The following is an 18,933-nucleotide window of genomic DNA, read 5'->3' on the forward strand; positions in this document are numbered from 1 at the left end:
TCGGGCTCTGTGCTGACAGCTCAGAGCCTAGAGCTTGCTTCGAATTCTGTGTCTCCTTCTCTCTCTGCTCCTCTCCTGCTCGCACTCTGTCTCTCTCTTTCTCTCTCTCTCTCAAAAATAAACATTAAATTTTTTATATTAAAAATGAAATACCATATGATCCAATAATTCCACTAACTGGGTATTTTACACAACGGAAATGAAAACACTAATTTAAAAGATATATGCACTCCTATGTTTATTGCAGCATTGTTTACCATAGCCAAGATATGGAAGTAACCTAAGAGTCAACTGATAGATGAATAGATAAGGAAGATGTGATATTATATACATATAATATATAAAATATAATAAATAATTTTTATTTTTAAATAAATAATATATAAATATATATAGAATATATATATTCTATATAGAATATATATTCTAAAATATATATTCTAATATATATTCTAATATATAGAATATAGAATATATATTCTAATATATATATTCTAAAATATATAGAATGTATAAAATATAATGTAATATATAATGCAGCCATAAAGAAGGATGGGATCACGCCATTTGGGTCAACATGGATGGACCTAGAGAGTATAATGCTAAGTGAAATAAGTCAGACCAAGATAAAAACAAATACTTTATGATTTCACTCATATGTGGAATCTAAAAAAACCCAAATGATAAACACACAAAAAAGCAGAATCAGACCTATAGATACAGAGAACAAACTGAAGGTTGCCAGAGGTGGGGAATGGGGGAAGGGAGTGGGAGATACAGGTTCCCAGTTATGCAATGAGTCACGGGAATAAAAGTCACACCATAATGAAAACAAAAACAAAACTAGCCCCAAGGGGGAGAGAAACAACCTTTTTAAGGTAGCAAAAACTAGATTATCATAATGGAAACAACTGTTGAGAAATTCTAAATGCCTCTTTTAGATTCTGCACACATGCATCCATTTATTAAAGGCAGGAATTTTTAAAATCACAGAAACAGAGTCGAAGGGGTCTTAGGAGGGTATCTCTTCTAGCCCTTACCTCCAGGTAGCAAAGTATCATTTTCCCATTTCCATTTTACAGATGAGGCAAATGAAGCAAACTTTGCTCGGTTTCATTTCCTGGCTTTCTCAGTTTCGGCTTCTCTCTCAGGTGGACTTGTTCTAGCAGAGGTCTCTGGTAGCAGAGTAGTCATCCTCCTAGCTACCAATCCCAGAAAAAATTTCTTCTCTTTCCTAATCATTCTATTTCTACCAGTTGTCCCAGAACTGTGTCTGCCTGGCTTGACATGGAGTTGTGTGTACATATATATGTATGTCTACCCCTTCCCCTTCCATTCAGAGAAGTTACCGGAGTTCCTAGGATGACACAATTAGTAAGTGATGGAGCTACAACAGTAACCCAGTTCTCTCAGGGTCAGCCTCATCATCTGCTCTGTGTGCATCACTATAAGTGGCTTGAGTTGCTTTAGACTACGAGACAGTAACAGATTTCTAATATCTCTTTTAATTCTGTCTTAGACTGCTTCTTCTGTTTGCCTGTTTCTTATTTTATGAGCAATCACATTTGTGATAGCTTACATTTTTATTATATCACATTTTTTCTCTGAAACTAGTTTTAAGTTTCTTGAAGTCTCCAGCTGTGACTTATGTATTTTTTAAATGTAAAAAATTTTATACATTTTTATGCATTTTTACAATGTATTTTTTGACGTTAACACTTTCTTGCAAATAGTAGGCACCTGGCAAATATTTGCTTATTTGAGCAGAGAAAAGAATCCTCCCTACAGAATGTGAAAATTGGAAGGGAGTTAAACACGAGCCCACAATTAGAGACTGATGGGGAAAATACCCAGCAGCACCATGAAATACATGGTTCTAAATCTCAATAAAGCAATTCAAGCACATAAAAAGTACTGATTAAAACTTATCCTTTTTGTGATATAAAATACAGAAGATACTCCTAGGAATAGAATGTTTTGTGAAAGAAAATCTTCATTCAATCCCCAAACTGAGGTGTGTCCATGGGCAAAATGGATCTAGAATCAGAACACCTTAGATGTGGTAGGAATGGATTTATTCAAGGAGAATTTTCATTTTTATCAATTAGATACAATTTATAAACAGAAACTATAGATGAAACGCCTTTAGATAGTGAAAGAACATTTTAATGAGTACACAGGGGTGCCTGGGTGGCTCAGTTGGTTAAGCGTTTGACTTGGCTCAGGTCATGATCTCATGGTTTGTGAGTTCGAGCCCCACATTAGGCTCTGCGCTGACGTTGTGGAGCCTGCTTGGGATTCTGTCTCTCTCCTTGTCTTTCTATGCCCCTCCCCCACTTGCACACGCATGTACACACTCTCTCAAAATAAACTTTAAAAAATAAAAAGAGTACATAAAGACTTACATAATATCTTCAATCTAAGACTATAGTTATACAATTTTAGTCATTATTGTAAAAAACAATTTAAAACATTAAAGGAGAATTTTAAAAAGAAATGGTATCACTCATAGCCTTTACACCCTAGCATAAAATTTTATATTCTCTTTAAGTATTTATTCTCTGTGTATTTTTACATTTTCTAAAATCATAGAACACATGTAAGATAAAAGGTAATTTGTAACTATTTTACCTCTAAGGATATCTAGGAAGAGAGCTAAAATATTTCTGAGCATAAAGCAGTGAAAATAAGCTTTTTATATTTTATTTTCTGAAAATTATTTTACCAAGTCAAAAGGGAAATTAGGATAGGTGTGTGTTTCTTAAGATCCTGTCACATTCCTAATAACCATTCTTAGAAGCTACATGTTGAGCTCCAAGGAATGCATTGATCAGATTGGCTTAGTTAACCTTTAACAAATAATCTCTCAATCAATGTAGTTTCAGTTTTGGCATGTTAATTTTACATTTTGTAGTTACAGTAGTGTTGCCCTATATCAATAATTTTAAAAAATGGATCAATATTATAAAGTGGTTCAATGAAGCATAAAATAATGATAAAATAGTAATGTAAATATTACAATTCAAATAAAGAAATAAACATAAATTGTAAACAGCACTCCAGTGCAAATATAGATTATAAATCTGTATTAGCTGTGACAAATCTATATGTGACTTTGTACAGGAAATAAATATGTAAATTGGAAGTACAACAATAAGTATCTGAAAATTAAATTTCATTGAGTGGGCTTTCTATTAATGTTAGCCCCCAGTGCATTGTCTCTTATAACATTTTTCTCAGTTAGCTTTTTTTTTGTCATTGTTAAACGAAGCATAGTGTGGCCTTTTATCAACTGAGATTTTTCTAACGCAAATATTTAATAATGGTTTCCAACTGATGCAGAATGTGAGTTCCATGAGGGCAGGGATTTTATCTGTTGATGTGCTACATTCCCAATACTTAGCACAATGCTTTGAGCTTGGTAGTTATTCACAAGTTATTAATGAATAAATGAATTTTTTAGTAAAAATATCGTCAAAGAAAATCAAAATCTTAAAACTATTATTCAAAGTTGTACTCTCTGTAGCAAAACTAGGTACAAGTTACATTGTTGCCTTAAAGCTTACAAAATCAGCTGAAAATTAATAAGATGTTAATATGAGAAAGCAGAAGGAACTAATGGCAAAACTATTTGATCAAAAACATTCCTGGGCATTGCACATGTGCATAGCACATAATGTTGAAGAGCAGTTACTATCATCATTCACTTTCCAGCATGACGTATATGAAGAAGTACTCAACAAGTTACCCTTATTCATTATTGACAACCAACTGCAAGATTTGGGTAATTAGTTTGTAAACTGGCGTGTAAAGCTGGAGAAGAGGCATGTATAAGGTAGCTTTGTGAGTAATTAGGAGGTATGTTATAAGAATAAAAGAAGTTCAGCAGTCATCAATAGGCTTCTGTTTTTGCTTTGGTTGTTTGAGGACAGAGTGAATATTTTAAAGATGATCAAGCTATGACCTTTAAATATACGTCTTTTTAGTATATGTTGTGTGAAGAAAGACGCACAAGTACAACATTCTTGTTTTCTACACTGAAGTATATAATACTTGTTATCAGGGGAAGGGTGCACATATAAGTTTTTGAAATGAGAAATGGGACTCTGATAATGCCAGATAATTATTTCACACCAAGTGTAGCTTAGCACTATATTCAATATCTAAGATAGACTAAATTTATTTCAGGGATAAGATGTCATGGTTTTTAATGTTGAAGATACCAGGATTTTTTAGAAGATTGAACTGTGGCACAAAAACTTAACTCTTGCACAACAGTTGACTTTCTTTTTTTGGAGAAAAATATCAGTGATTCATTATCGGGAATATTTAAAAATAGCATCCAAAAGTTGCTACAAAATATGAAGAAATGTCCAGCACATCTCACAAAGTCCTTTTTGCTAGCAGGCTATGTTCTGCTCTCTGTAAGCCTCGTCACTAATTTGGTGATTTGCTGTAAAAAGAGAGATCTGGAATGATACTGCAGCTCTCTCTGGCTCTATGCTATTGCCCTTGGCCTGGAATTTTTTTTTTTTTCACTTCAGCTTGCTTAAGCAGATTGCCCAAACTGTGCATGAGTTTTGCCCTCTGAAAGCTGGGTTCATTTTCCATTTCTACTCATCTGGGACAAGCTTCTACAAGAGGGCTTCTTTCCTTTGGCCCATGCCTAATGCCCTGGTAAGTGGGGTTCCGCCTGATTTCAGCTTGCTGTTGTTTTTTTTTGCACTGTTTGAGATGGAAATGCTCTGATTTAACACCACATGGTGGGTATTCAATGCCCTCCCAGATTGTGAATTCCTATTGCTTTTTCTTTGCCTCTCCTGTCTAACCTTATTATTTCAGAAGATGTTAATTTTATTATCTTGTTCACATTAAATACAGTCATCTAGGAATTATTCAGAGGAAAACACTGGCTGGATGCTGTTTCTGGTTACCTAGGATTTATTCCAATTTTTTAAAACATAGAAGAAAAGAAGCAGAGGTTATTCTACTCTTTATGATTCATCAAAGATTCTTTACATTTCATGGGAAATGGCCAATAAATCTTGGTCAGGAATCTCTACTGATTTTATAGGAGATACATTTACTGAATTTAGCAAAAGTTTTCTTGGAAATGGCTCGTAATTCCAACTCAGACCTTTGTTGCAATACCTCTAGTAATGGCCCACTTATTTGTGATGTGTAAATATCTCATAACTGCACCTGCTTTCACATACACAGTATTTGTGCACTGTGACTTCACTATCCCAAAATTATCTCAAGTAATTTGAAGGATCAGACCAAGAGAATGGTGCAGACCAGCAAGGGTACTCTAGAGTCAAAGTTGTATTTAGCTGTTCCACATTAGGATAGCTGAGCCAAATATGCTTATGGCTGTCATCCACCCAAATGCTTAATGTCTGTGTGGTGTTGCTAGCATTTTGAGTCTCCACCTTTTGAATATCATTAATGCCTGTAATCATTCTTGAGGATTTCTGAGCCTTCTCATCATTCAATGTACTGCTCCAGATTAACAGTAGAAGTCAGACCTACTGAATCACCAAAGGATGGTCTCTACAGACTCGCATCTGTCTCTATCTGAATTTCAAGGCCGTTAAGGATGCTCCTCTGTCTCTACCAACCCAGGTTAGTCTTTCCTAGAAGCTATAGAACTAGACAAAACTGGTTTTTTAGGATGCAAATTAGGTCCTGGAATTAGTGTCATCTCAGGTTCAATGTACAAAATTTCATTATGACTAACTGCATGACTTGTTCATGGGAAACTAGCATGGAAACAATTTAACAAAAGGATACCCTCTTTTTAGTTGAAAGATGGTTTTCTTCATTTTTTTAAGTTAAAAAAATTTTTTTTAAAGTTTATTTTGAGAGAGAGAGAGAAAAAGCACAGTGGAGGGTGGGGAGCAGAGAGAGAGGAAGAGAGAGAGAATCCCAAGCACACTAGCAGTGTGGAGCCCAAAGCAGGGCTCTAACCCATGAACTGTGAGATCATGATCTGAGCTAAAATCAGATGCTTAACCCACTGAGCCACCCAGGCACCCTTAAGCTTTTTGTTTGTTTGTTTTATTTTGTTTTGCTTTGTTTTTTTAATTAGAGAGAGAGAGAGAGAGAGAGAGAGAGAGAGAGAATAAGTGGGAGAGAGGGGCCGAGGGATATATAGAGAGAATCCCAGGCAGGCTCCATGCTCAGAGTGGAGACCAATGGGGTACTCAATCCCACAAACCCTGGGATCATGACCTGAGCTGAAATCAAGATTCCGATGCTCAACCAAGCTACCCAGGTGCCCCTGTAAAAGATGGTTTTCTGATGCAGCTTTTCTAAGCTTTCAACCAAAGAACTTGGGTTCTATGATAAAGAAAGAAAGACTGTTTTTTTAAAAGAATAAATATTAATTTAAAAGTATTTTGTTAGAATTATTATTTGAGGTTTTATAGCAGGTACAAATCTCAATCTAAAAAAAATCTGGTTTTCAAGAAATATAATTTCATTTTTTATAACTCAATTTCTGTTTCAAGCTCTGATTTCACAAAGGGTGGCAGACACTTAATCATAGTCACTGGCAGGGACTGCATCTAAATTGAAGGGGTTTACATAGTATTAGAGGAAGGGGGTTGAGCATTTGATCCTTGCTCCTCCTCTACCATGCTGGCTCTCCCAAGGTTTCCAATCTGCATCCTTCCTCAATAGCAGTCATTCCCACACATTGCTGCTGGGTCAATCTTGGTCTATCAACAAGGCCCCTTTAGGTCTGTTGGTTTCTGTTCCCTCTGCACCCTTTTGGGTGTCTGGAAATCATTGTGTTGGGTTTTCAGAACATTCATGGTACTATGTAAGGCTTCACTGTCCATTATGGTAGCTATCAGTCACATGCGACTATTTACATTTAAATTAATTAAGATTAAATATTAATACTCCTGTTTCTCAGTTACACTAGACACATTTCAAGTGCTTAATAACCCCAAGTGACTAGAGGCTACTATATTGGACACGACGAACATTTTGTTCATCATAGAAAGTTCTATTGAACTGTACTCTAAAGTCTGGGCTGGGCTAGACACATAGTTCAGCTTTTTCTTCTCTCTGGGGTCTTGTCACCTCCCTTTGGCTCTAACAAGGAAAAAGAATGTTGAGTTATCTCTCTCAGATCTCAGATTCCATAGATAGATCCTGCTATTTCAACTGCACCTCTCCACAACTTGTGCCAGAGTAGAGTGAGACTAGGACTTACTGTCCTAAGGACCCACCAGCATCTAGCTTCTCAATATTTTCCTCCCAATTCTTCTTCCCCTTCCAGTTCAGGAAATCCACTTCTCATCTCTATTAAAGGAAGTTTTACTATTGTCTATAGCAACACTATCCAATAGGAATATAATGCAAGCCACATGTATAATTTAAATTTTTCCTGTAACAATATTAACATGGTAAAGTAACAGGTGAAATTAATTTTTAATGTCTTTTATTTAACCCAATATATCCAAAATACTATAATTTCAACAGGTAATCAATATAAAACTATGAATAAGATATATTCCTTTTTTTACATGATAAGTCTTTGATATTGGTGTATATTTTATATTTACAGCACATCTCAACTTGAACTAGCCGTATTTCAAGTGTTCAATAGTCACCTGTGGCTAGAGGTTATCATACTGAACAGTGTAGGTCTCTAATAGGATTCATTTCATTGCTCCCTAAAGGGCTAGGATTTAGAAACTCAAAAGCCAGGGAAAAGTTCCCTGTTTCTCTGCATTCTGTTATATTCCTTTCCTGAAACAATGAGCAAAGACCAGCCTAAATGAGGGTGGGTGTGATGCTGAGGGTGTATCAGGGTAGAGTCTAGGAGGAGAAAGGCCATAAGATAAAAAGAAGTACATGGAAAAACAACTACTACAGAAACCATCAATTAATATTTTAAAGTATTAGCCTGCCACAATGAGTATTTTTAGGACATAAGAACTGCTGTAGGATTGTCAGGAGTAAATTTGTTAACTGTGGATTTAAAAGAAATAATTTCATTAGCAGTTAAAGATTGCAGGAATGTTGTATACAGTATAACTGCTATGGTAACTGGAAAACAATGCAAAAACCTGCAGTGCTATTATTGGGAGTAAATCTTATTAGTATGACTAAGGCACAGATAAGTTCTATTAGTAGTTAAATCCTGCAGTAATATGTCTGACAATTTTTACTGCAAAAACTGTAAAACCTAAAGATAAAAATTTTATCATCAGGAATGACAATAATTCAAGCCTTTGGTTGCATTTCATGGACTAAAATTTCCATTTTGGAGGTTTCTGAAACGGTGACTAGCAAAGCTGCTTCAAGGAAAATACTTTCTATAATTTCAAAAGTGTCATGGCAAAGAAGATTGAAATTTTTGGGATTTCCACTTATTTCTTTGTATTCTGTCTTCACTGTGATCTTGATGAAATTTAAAGGCAAAATCAAAATTATTTTAAATGTTGAATATTTTGTGAAGTAAAAATCTATTTATAAAATTTTGTAGTCAACACCTGGGTCAAATGAACAGGACACTTAAAGTAACATACATCCACAGGTCTATTATGCAGCTTAAGTCTGAGATGGAAGGAAATGATAAATCAAGACTGGAGTAAGTAGGGGATTAGAAAAGGCTTTGAGGTGTAGTTCTTGTGTGGAAGGGCGGGAGAGGGTCAGAAGGATTTGCACACCGGTAGGTAGGGAGAATGGGGGCTTTAAGAAAAAGGTAACTTCCGGCATGCCAAAAGATCTCAACTATACATGGCATGAAAGGTGGTCATGAGAATTGAGGGTAAGTGAATTTATAGTAATTATTATAAAATCTCGAGCCCACATAAGTTATTGGTTTTCTGGTCTTGGTAATCACTGAGACAATGGGAAAGGAATAACGTTAAATGCACTATTTCTTTAGTCCTGAGGTAGCTATGTTTGGCAGCAACTAAGTATTGCTCAAGTATTCTTGAATACTGGTTGTTTTTTTCTTGACTGTTTATGTTCGCTACCAAACACAATGGTGTACATTATTAATTACCATTTAGTGACTGTTTTACTATGTATCAAGTACTTTACCTACATATCTTCCATCTTCTCAACATCCCAGAAAGGCAGGCATGGTTATTTGTTTGCCAGAATAAGAAGTCAAGACTCAGACAGGTTAATTTGCATTATTTTCTTGCATGCTAAACACCTGTTTATGAAAAACTCCTTGAGAATAGGGACTGTATCTTTTATGTACTATTAATGGTATTTAATATGATCAATACTCAGTTGGTTTCAATAATTTTTAGCTAAGCAGATGAAAAAAAATCTTAAGATATTTTGTAAGAAAGTTTCTTCAATAAATTTGGTTAGCAAACAGGTTATTAAAAAAAAGTTATGAGAGAAAAAGCTGTTTGGTGGAGACTTTAGGAGCTAGCTTATGAACTTGAGCTCAGCAGCAGAACAATGTAAGGTCTGCTCTTAATTTCTTCATTTTGAACCTTGATCTCTTCTTAGCAATCTGTTCAACTAGAATGAAAAAGAAGAGTTTACATCCAGGAAAAATACTTCTCCAAAAATAAAAGCTGTCCTGTAAGAAATTCTTTCTCAGTCTCTTGAGAAAGATTCTTTAGGGGCCCTATATACTCCTTCTCCTTCTTGGTTCTTTTTTTTCTTCTTCTTCTTCTTCTTCCTCAAGAAAAGACATGTATTTAAAATAGATTGCTTTGAAGATAATTTCTCTACAATAAAATCTCTCTCCTTCCCCCCCCCCCACCCCCGAAGATGGGAAAGAGTACTAAATGAAACCAGGTTGACCACATAAGAAAGTTTGGAAAGTTCTGAAGAACAATAATAAATGGGATGCAAAACCCTCCTGATCCTCATGTGGGTTGTTCCTGAAGGGCAACTTAGATTAAAATAGTTTATGACCATTTCTATAAATTAGTCATAAAAAAAAACCCATACACTTAAAGTCTGTTAATGATGCAGAATATATCACTATATGAGATCATAATGGCTGTAGGTTGTAGTGACTTAGTAAACCACTCAGGAAGGACACATGAGAACTCTAAGATGTACAGAAAATAAGAATCAATATAAATATTATGTTTTTCTTAATATTTTAAAGTTAAGACTGTAGCAAAATACATGATATCTATGTTCTTTTCTGTAAAGCACACATTGTGTTCTTGTGGTGTTATTAGATTAATTTCTTTATTGAAAAAGGAAATATAATTAGATACTGGATTCAAGACCTGTCTCCCCATCTCTCCTGATTCTTCAGTCCCTCTCTCCTTTTTCTTGCTCTGCTTGTGTATATAGATGTGATCAACTCTCACCATTGCCCTCCTGTCCTGTCCTTCAAAGAGTCCGTCCCTAGATCCTGATACCTTTTAAGGTATTTTGTCCAAGCACTCTGCTCTCCATCCTTAGTAAGATTAACGATGGCTCTTAATTGTTTCGGGGACCCAACTTGTTTATTTTCTTTTCATGTTAGTTACCCTTTCTTTTTTCATACTATATGGTGATTGCTTACAGGGTACTCCTACTTCTCTGACCATTCCTCCTCTGTCTCTTTTCCACTTTACTCTGCTTATTCCTTAAATGTTGGGATCCCCTTTCCTCCAATATCATTCTTTGCCCTCTTTCTCTACACCAGGGGTCTATGAGCTACCCAAAATTGAAAGCAAATTTTTGTGTTTTATGATAGGATATATTTTCCTCCTTGGGAGAGTGTCTGTAGCTTTCATCAAATTCTCGGCTTTCATCAAATTCTCAGAAAGGTCCTTGGCTCTTTTTAACAAGGTTAAGTGTCCCTGCCCTCACACTCTGCTTGGGTTATTTCATCCTCTTCTTTGCCTATAACCACCCTTTTTATATGCCAGCCACTCCCGAGTCATTACAAGGGAAAAAGACCACAGGGGGGAAGGAAGGAGAAGGAGGAGGAGGAGAAGGAGAAGAAGGAGAAGGAGGAGAAGAAGAAGGAGAAGGAAGAAGAAGGGGAGGAGGAAGAGGAGGAGGAAGAAGAGAAGAAAAAAGAGACCAAGATTCAAAGAAATGTTGAAGAATCAGAACAAGAAGAAATTGCAGTGTAAATATTGTTTCCAGCTCAGTTTATTCAATCCCGTTGAGGAACAGTACACTGAATGTTAGGCGTGCGTTGGCAGGGTCATTACTCCAGTTTGTCAGAGGAAAACCCCCAGGAGGAATCGGGTGAAACCAAGGCCGTGTGCGCAAACAGCCTAGTTGCTAGTGGCGGAGAAGGCGCACCCAGCTCCTAGGGTGGGGACAGGAGAGTACCAGAGAGCAAACCACAGCAGCCGTACTGCCCACAGCTACAACGAAGCCAGACCGGGCTCTACTTTCACTGAGTCGAGCCAGAAACCCCGCCCGGCACCCAGCGCACCTTTGACGGACATCCAGTTTAATCAACCATCTTCCAGGTCACTATAAACACTCCTTACTCCTCCCGCCTATCGTTTCTTTCTCCAAGCCAATCAGAGGAGTGGGCGGGATCGTCCCTGGTGGATTCCAATTTTTTTTTTTTTAAAAAGGGTGGACTGTGCGCCGCGTTCCGGCTGGGGCAAAAACACCTCCAAAGCTGGGGGGGTGGAGCTCCTGTTATGGGCACCCAGATTGGCCAATGAAGTGCCCCCGCCGCTCAAAGGCCCGCCCACCGAGATGGGCGGGGCACGCGTGGTGCCCGGCCAATGGCGGCGGGGCGGACGGAGGTTGAGCCGCCGTGGGTAGGGTTAGTGTGAGAGGTGCGGCGGGGGAGGTAATGATGATGGTGGCGGAGGAGGAAGGCGGGGGAGGGGTTGCTGGGCACTGAGCAGCGGCTCTGGCAGGGTTTTGTAGGGTGGGGGACGGTCGCGGGGCGACTGCGTCCGGGAGGGGGCGGGCGTGAGGCGCGCCGTCCGCCTGAGGGGCTGCAGACCCCGGCTCCCGCGAGCGCCGCGGCTGGCTCGGCTGTTCCATGTGGCTCCGGCGGGGATGGAGGACTCGGTGGCGGCGGCGGCGGCTGCTGCTGCGGCGGCGACGGAGGAGCGGCGCTGAGGAGGGAACGGGGCCAGACTCAGCCCGACAGCGGGATTAGAGGTGTGAGGAGGGGGCGGGAGTGGACGTTCGGCGGGGACGGGGCTCGGGGACCGGGCTGGGGTCTTCAGGCATCGCCTGGGTGACAGGGACCGTGGGCGAGCTACCGCCTGCCACCGCTGTGGGGCAGGGGTCTGGGCTCTGTGCGTGAGAAGAGGAGGCTCTAGAGGACTGTTCCCTTCGGATGGGGGAGGGAGGCACCGCACCCCATACTGTGCACTTGCCCCGCTGGTCATTGCTTCACGCCCAGGCAGGAGTTTCCATTTCCCTCCGGTTGGCAGCAAAGGTGGAGAGCCCAAGTGGCCTGGAGCCCGGACGTTGCCCTCCCTCTGCCTTGAGATTTCCCTCCACTCCTCTTTTCCCATCCATTTCCCTCCTCTGACTGAACAACAGCATTCCTCCTTGCTCCTTAATTTGTTCCAAGCACATATTCAAAGACTGGAGGCTATTAATTATCGGCTGAAAAACAAAGTTTATTTAAAAATGTTCCACTCCTCCCTCTGACTGCCGGTGGACATTAAACAGCATCCCTAGACTTTCCCGCTCTGCTCGCCCTTCTGTGATGCTAGGAGGGGGAGGTAGGGCCCCGACTTGCGTTTCTCGATTGTTGTTGATGCTGATTACCTGATGTGTTGCTCTACGTCTTCGGTGTGAATTGTAATTTCTTCCTTGACGTCCTGCATCCTTGATGTTACTGGCTTTTGAGGTTGGTGTTTTGTTTCATTGTTTGAAAAACATGCGGAGAACTGAGGTTGTCTGTTGCAGTGTTATCTAACCTGGGTGGTTAGTCACTCCTCAAGCTTCTCTCATATATTTCTCTTTGTTTTGCTTTTCAGTCCTCCAGAATACACATAATATAGCCCCTGAGGTGGAATGGTGATGTCTTCATGAGGGAACCTCCTCTCATTCATCCTGTCATGTGTATCATACTGTTCTTGACTGGGCCATTCATCTAAGATGGGATTTACCCTGTGAAACAGGGAGAAGACTTATGGACCCCAAACATCATTTCAAGTCGTAGTTGAGTTTTTTTTAAAGTACAGACATACATGCAAAGCTCCTTTCCTTTGGGCCCTCTGCTTTGTTAAAGCTGCTGTGTTGCTAACCCAGAACTGCTCAAGTGACTGATCATCATGGCTTCAGTTTGGAAGAGACTGCAGCGTGTGGGAAAACATGCATCCAAGTTCCAGTTTGTGGCCTCCTACCAGGAGTTGATGGTTGAGTGTACCAAGAAATGGTAAGACATGTCTGGGGGTAGAGTTTCCTGTGTGGCCTAAACTCCGTGTGGCCTAAACTCTGCTTCTTCTGACAGCAGATTTACCTTTCTGTAGTGCACGAGTGTGTACAAGCTGTGCAGGGTACAGATTACTCTAACAAGTATCGTGGTATGCATTGTTGCTGCTGGTACCATCCCTATGGGTTTTAATTATTGCACTTTAGTATGGCTCAGAGGACTAACCGTGAGAGCTTACTAAGTACAGTTGATTTGGTCTTGAGGTCTTTCATCATTAGAGTTAGCAAAACTTTGATTTTTTTATAATTTGAAGGAGGTTTAAAGAATGACTATTGAATATTGTAAACATGCATATGTTTTATTGTAACCTGTACGTGTTTTAATATGGAAATCTATATTCCTTTGGGGTGGTGATGATCGATTTTATTTTGTTCTTGATTTTTCATTTTTCTTGGCTTAAAATAAATAATTTTTCATTATTTGAATAATGTAATGCTAGCCCATACAACCTTAGAAATTCTTTTGTTATATGCTTAGTCAGGCAACTGTATTTTATTTTAATTGCCTAATGGGATACATTTCTTGGCCAGACTTAAGGAAGCAATTAGTAGTGCTGGCCTATGATTTGCTTCTTTCTACTTGAGCAAAGTAAATTTAGGGCTTTCTTTTCACTGCTTTGAATGGTAAGCAAGAATTCTTATTTAGTAAGTGAAAAAGAGTTAATCTGAAGCAAATGGTCCTTTGGGTTTTGATTTATTTCAGTGTTTATGTAGTATTATTGCTACATAAGTCTATCTCATTGTCCACAAGGACTGTAATCTCACGTCTGTATTACCTTTCTTTTTGACATCCTTTTTATTCCATGAAAGAAATAACTTGCTCTATTCTAGAACTCTTATAGCATATTTGAATATTTGGAAACTAGTTTCTGAATGTTTTTTTCTCGAACTTGTAAGGAATGTTATTTTATATGCAATTCAAGAAATGCATGCACTAATTACCTGCTTTACACTAGGCACTGTGGCTTGAGAGTTGAATATGACATAATCCCTACCCTCAAGGAGCTCACAGTCTATGGTGATGACAGTCGTGTAAATAACTTCACTCTGATAGGAATAGTAATACAAATATGTATGATGTAGGGATTTTCATCTGTCTCCATCATTTAACAGTTGGTATGCTTGGGGACAGGTTATTTATTTCTCTGTGATTTAGGCTCCATATCTGCAAAAGAAATAATGGTACCGTTTCATAGGAGAGATTATTGTGAAGATTAAATGAGTTAATACCTGTAAACTGCTTGGAACAGTGTCAGGCACATAGTAAATGCCCAGTAAATTCTATTATTACTTACAAAGTTGGCAGTGGAGGAAATAATTCTTTAAGAGAAGAGGGTATGGTCTCAGGATGGCTTCCTGGGATCTGAACTGGGTTTTGAAAGATTCATAGTAGTTGGCCAGAAAGCCAAGGGAGAAGAAATGAAGGATATTCTAGCCTGAAGCAACAGCCTATGCAAAAGCTTGGAGGAATTAAATAGCATGGGATGTGCTGGAAATTCAAGCAGTGTAGTTTGATAATAATGGGGCTTAAAGTGCAGGATAGGGGGAGTGCAGTGGGATATGATGCTTGAAAGGCAGGCAGGATTCCAATCATGGAAAGTTAAGTGCTTGGACCATTATATGTGGCTTGGACTTTATTCTGTGGGTGATGGGTGGGGGGCATAGTAAAAAGTTTTGAGCGGAAGATACATTAGGTTTGCATTTTGGAAAAATCACTTGGATAATAGTGTGGAGTAGGTATCATAGTGGAAAGGGTAACTGGAGGCAGCAATGACAGGGTAGCTATTGCAGTAGGTAAGGTGAGGAAAAAGGCTAAGACTAGGGCAGTGCAAAGGAAATAGAATAGACTGGAGGAACACTTAGGACACCAGATTGATAGGACTTGATGGTCATTTCAGTCAGGAGTCTGGAACAGATGGGGATGAAGGAGAGGGAAAGGCCTAGATTGACCCTCAAGTTTCTGGTTTGGAAGACTGGGTACTGGTAACCAAACTAGGGAATGAGGAAGATCCTCATTGTAAAGTATTTTTTAACTGGGCAGTATACTGGGAGTATCACCTTTATGATGGTTAAATTTGAGTCTTTTCTTAAGGGATGTAGAACACATCAGGTGATTCTTTAGTTACAAAATCAGTTTCTTGGGGTGCCTGGGTGGCTCAGTCGGTTAAGCATCTGATTCTTGATCTTGGCTCAGGTCATGATCTCATGGTTCATGAGATAAAGCCTCATGTGGGGCTCTGCACTGGCAGTGTGCAGCCTGCTTGGGATTCTCTCCCATCTCTCTCTGCTTCTCCCCTGCATGCACTCTCTTTCTCTCAAAATAAACATTAAAACGTCCACAAAAACCAAAATCAGTTTCTTCCCTATAGTTTGCAGCATTGCTAATTTTTTTTCCCTTGAGAAGTGTGTAAGTTACTGTTAATGTGTCTCAATGTGAACGAATGAAAATTTAACTTGATTACAGATGAATAGATGGCTTGATCATTTTTAGAGATGGCCATTATGGTATACCTATTAAATTAGGTCTTTATGATAGGAAATGGCTTTAACACTAGAAATATTTGGCTGTTCTAGACTTTTCAATTTTATAGTAGTCACATGGAAGGTAAACAACTAGTATAGGGAAGAAGGAATAAACTATGAAAAGAACAGATAGCATCCCATTGGGATTGTGTCTTTGGAGGTAACCTATGTATATAGGTTCTATTGCCTTTTAGAACCTTCTTATTTAAAATGTTTTCTGAGAAGTAGGAGCATTTGCAACACCTGGGACCACCTGTTAGACCTGCTGACTTTCAGACCTTGCCCTAGACCTACTGAGTCACACGGTATGCATGTTAAAGTTTAAGAAGCAGTATTTTCTTTTAGAGGGTCGGGGGAGAGAATCATAAGCAGGCTCCACGCTCAGTGTGGAGCCAGACGCATGGCTCAATCCCATGACCCTAGGACACTTAACTGACTGAGCCACCTAGGCACCCCAAGAGCCAGTATTTTAAAATAATGTTTTCAACCTTACCAAGTGTTCTCATGACTCCATGATAAAGTATATTAAAAATACACTGACTTCTGCATGAATTTGAAACTCAAGGAATAAAGATGAAACTTGAGATTAGAGGGTCATGGGAATCAGGATATGTTTTTCAAGGGAGAATGTGTTATTTCTGTGATTAAGGCAAGGAGAATGTTTCCCCTGTTCTGTTGTCATGGCCATACGGTATGAGCCTGGACATGCCAGATAACAGGATGAAGGTAAGAGTTTAAGGATCTTTTTTTAGATCTAGGCCATGAGCAAACTCACAGTACTTTACCTTTGATCAAAGGATGGATTCTATAGATTAGAGGATTTGGGGCTTCTGCGTTCTCAAAGTTCTTTTCTCTCTTGTCTTACAATATTTCACCTTTGCTCTGGCTGATAGGGTGTGAGTCCACTTCCTGATTCTTTCATGGTGTAGTGGTTCTAGAACTTAGGTCAAGAACAAAAACCTGAATGACTTTTATTCATCTTAGAGAAGGGCACTGTACTGTGAGATCCTATTCCTCATCACCCCTTGATTGCCACGTAGAGGCTCTAGCAAATTTGGAGATGTTAAGGGTTTATATCTCCTACCTTTATTGTTGTTCCCAAGTCATTTAATTATTAATCTCACTTAATTGATGAAGCTGTGAGACTGGCCACTGGAGATGAGTTTGAGGGAAAGAGACTGTGCTGTCTTTTTTCTTAGTTTATTTCTTATTTGGTTCTTTCATCATTTGTAGGCTTTTAGATTCTGAGGAAAGTCTTCACTGTATGAGCTCTCAGCAGCTATTCAGGTATTTAAGGAAACTACTTGAAAGTTGGCAAGTTGTGGTTATGATAATTTAGGTTACAGAACTCAGTTGTGGTAGGAGCTCCCCAATACATGATGTGAACCATTATGTATGAGCATATATTGCATTTTGTGTGTGTGTCTGTATCATCTACATATATGAATATATTTTAGCTAGGTTTTTATTTTATTTAATTCTTAGTTATGGCATTCAAAAAGTACTTAAAGTACTATAAACTTTTCCCAAAAAGGCAGAAATATATTTGCTTCTGATTTTCCATGTCACGTAAAGATTCCTTTTTTCTGTTTTAAATATATATTTAATTATAATTTATTTTAAAAATAGGTAATATGATCACATGGCTCAAAATTCTAGAGGTACAAAAACTGTGTGTGTGTGTGTGTGTGTGTGTGTGTGTGTGTGTGTAGTATGTAGTATGTATGTATGTATGTATCCCTGAAAGTAACTTCTCATTTTCTTCATTGCTTTATACCTCTTTGTGATCTCAGGATTTGAAAAGTTAAAAAAAAAGCAGTTCTTCCTAGTGCTTAAGTTTGTGATGCTGGCCTATTAGATAAAATGTAAACTCCTAATCTGATGTTCCAGGCTTTCTGTAACTGATCCAGTTTAGTTTTCCAGTTGGACATTAGAATGTTGAATGTACTTTAAGTCTTGACTTGAGTTTATGAAGGCCAAATTACATTAATAAGTGCTCATTCAGATCCACTTCTTTGGATGGCTTCAGCAAGCATTTCTCTGTTGACCATTTAATGGAGTGAGTTAGAGGTACATCAGCTTTTGTGTAAAGAACCTACTTTTGAAGTACATTTAAAAAAAAAAAGTAATTGGACACAAGTTTGTTTTAGTGTGTTTTAGGAGTGTATATAAGACCATTGTGTCTGGAACACAGTAGAACAAAGGAAGGATGATAAAGAGGTGAGGTCTGAGAGTTAGGTAGGCATTAGATAATGTATGGCCTTGAGCGCTTTTGGATTTTAAGTGTATAGGAAACCATTGGAGAAGTTTGGGCAGGGAAGCGATATCATGTGATAAACATTTTAAAAAGATTATTCTGGGGGTGTCTGGGTGGCTCAGTTGGTTGAGCATCTGACTTTGGCTCAGGTGATGAGTTTGAGCCCTGTTTTGGGCTGTCTGCTGTCAACTCAGAGCCTGGAGCCTGCTTCAGATTCTGTGTCTCCATCTCTCTCTCTCTCTCTCTCTCTCTCTCTCTCTCTCTCTCTCTCTCTCAAAAACAAATAATCATTAAAAATTTTAAAAAACAAGATTATTCTGGATGCATTGTGGAATACGAATTGCACTGAGTAAAAATGAAAGCAGGGATACTAATTAGGAGGCTATTGCAGTAGTCCAAGTAGCAAGGAGGTAGTGATGGAGGTGGTGAGAAATGGGCAGATATATGCAGGTAACAAACATACATTTACACCACATTTTACTGAGGTATACCTTACACTTTTGCATACAATAAAATGCATCACTTTTAAGTCTATAGTTCAGTAAGTTTTGATAAATGTATACACCCATGTAACTGGAAATAAATTTTTTGAAGGAATTGTTGACAGGACTTAATGATGGATTAGATATGATGTAAAGTCAGAGATGGATCAATAAGGACTGTAGACTTTTGGTTGAACAACCAGATGAATGTAATGTTAATTATAGGGATGGGGAACACCTGGAGAGGAAAAGGTTTGGCATGAAGGGGAAATCAAGAATTGGCTTTGCTTTTCTTAAAGTATGGGA

General features: G+C 38.6%; 1 protein-coding gene across 9 annotated transcripts in view; it reads left to right on the forward strand.

Moving 5' to 3' along the window:
* Positions 1–18,933, forward strand: part of EHBP1 (EH domain binding protein 1) — a 366,236-nt gene that overhangs the window by 18,872 nt on the left and 328,431 nt on the right. For 6 of the 9 annotated variants that reach the window (XM_019433459.2, XM_019433918.2, XM_019433764.2 and 3 more), the window contains exons 1-2: positions 11,962–12,075; positions 12,909–13,309. In XM_019433459.2, coding sequence (XP_019289004.1) covers positions 13,206–13,309 — 104 coding nt within the window. In that variant the 5' untranslated portion in view covers positions 11,962–12,075; positions 12,909–13,205. Of the gene's footprint in view, positions 1–4,577; positions 4,678–11,676; positions 11,756–11,961; positions 12,076–12,908; positions 13,310–18,933 lie in introns of those variants that run through there. The other 3 variants (XM_019433609.2, XM_019433691.2, XM_019433536.2) reach the window with 3 other exon arrangements.

The sequence above is a fragment of the Panthera pardus genome, unplaced genomic scaffold (assembly GCF_024362965.1).
Source record: "Panthera pardus isolate Hobbes unplaced genomic scaffold, ASM2436296v1 HiC_scaffold_25, whole genome shotgun sequence".
NCBI classification, from domain to species: Eukaryota; Metazoa; Chordata; class Mammalia; order Carnivora; family Felidae; genus Panthera; species Panthera pardus.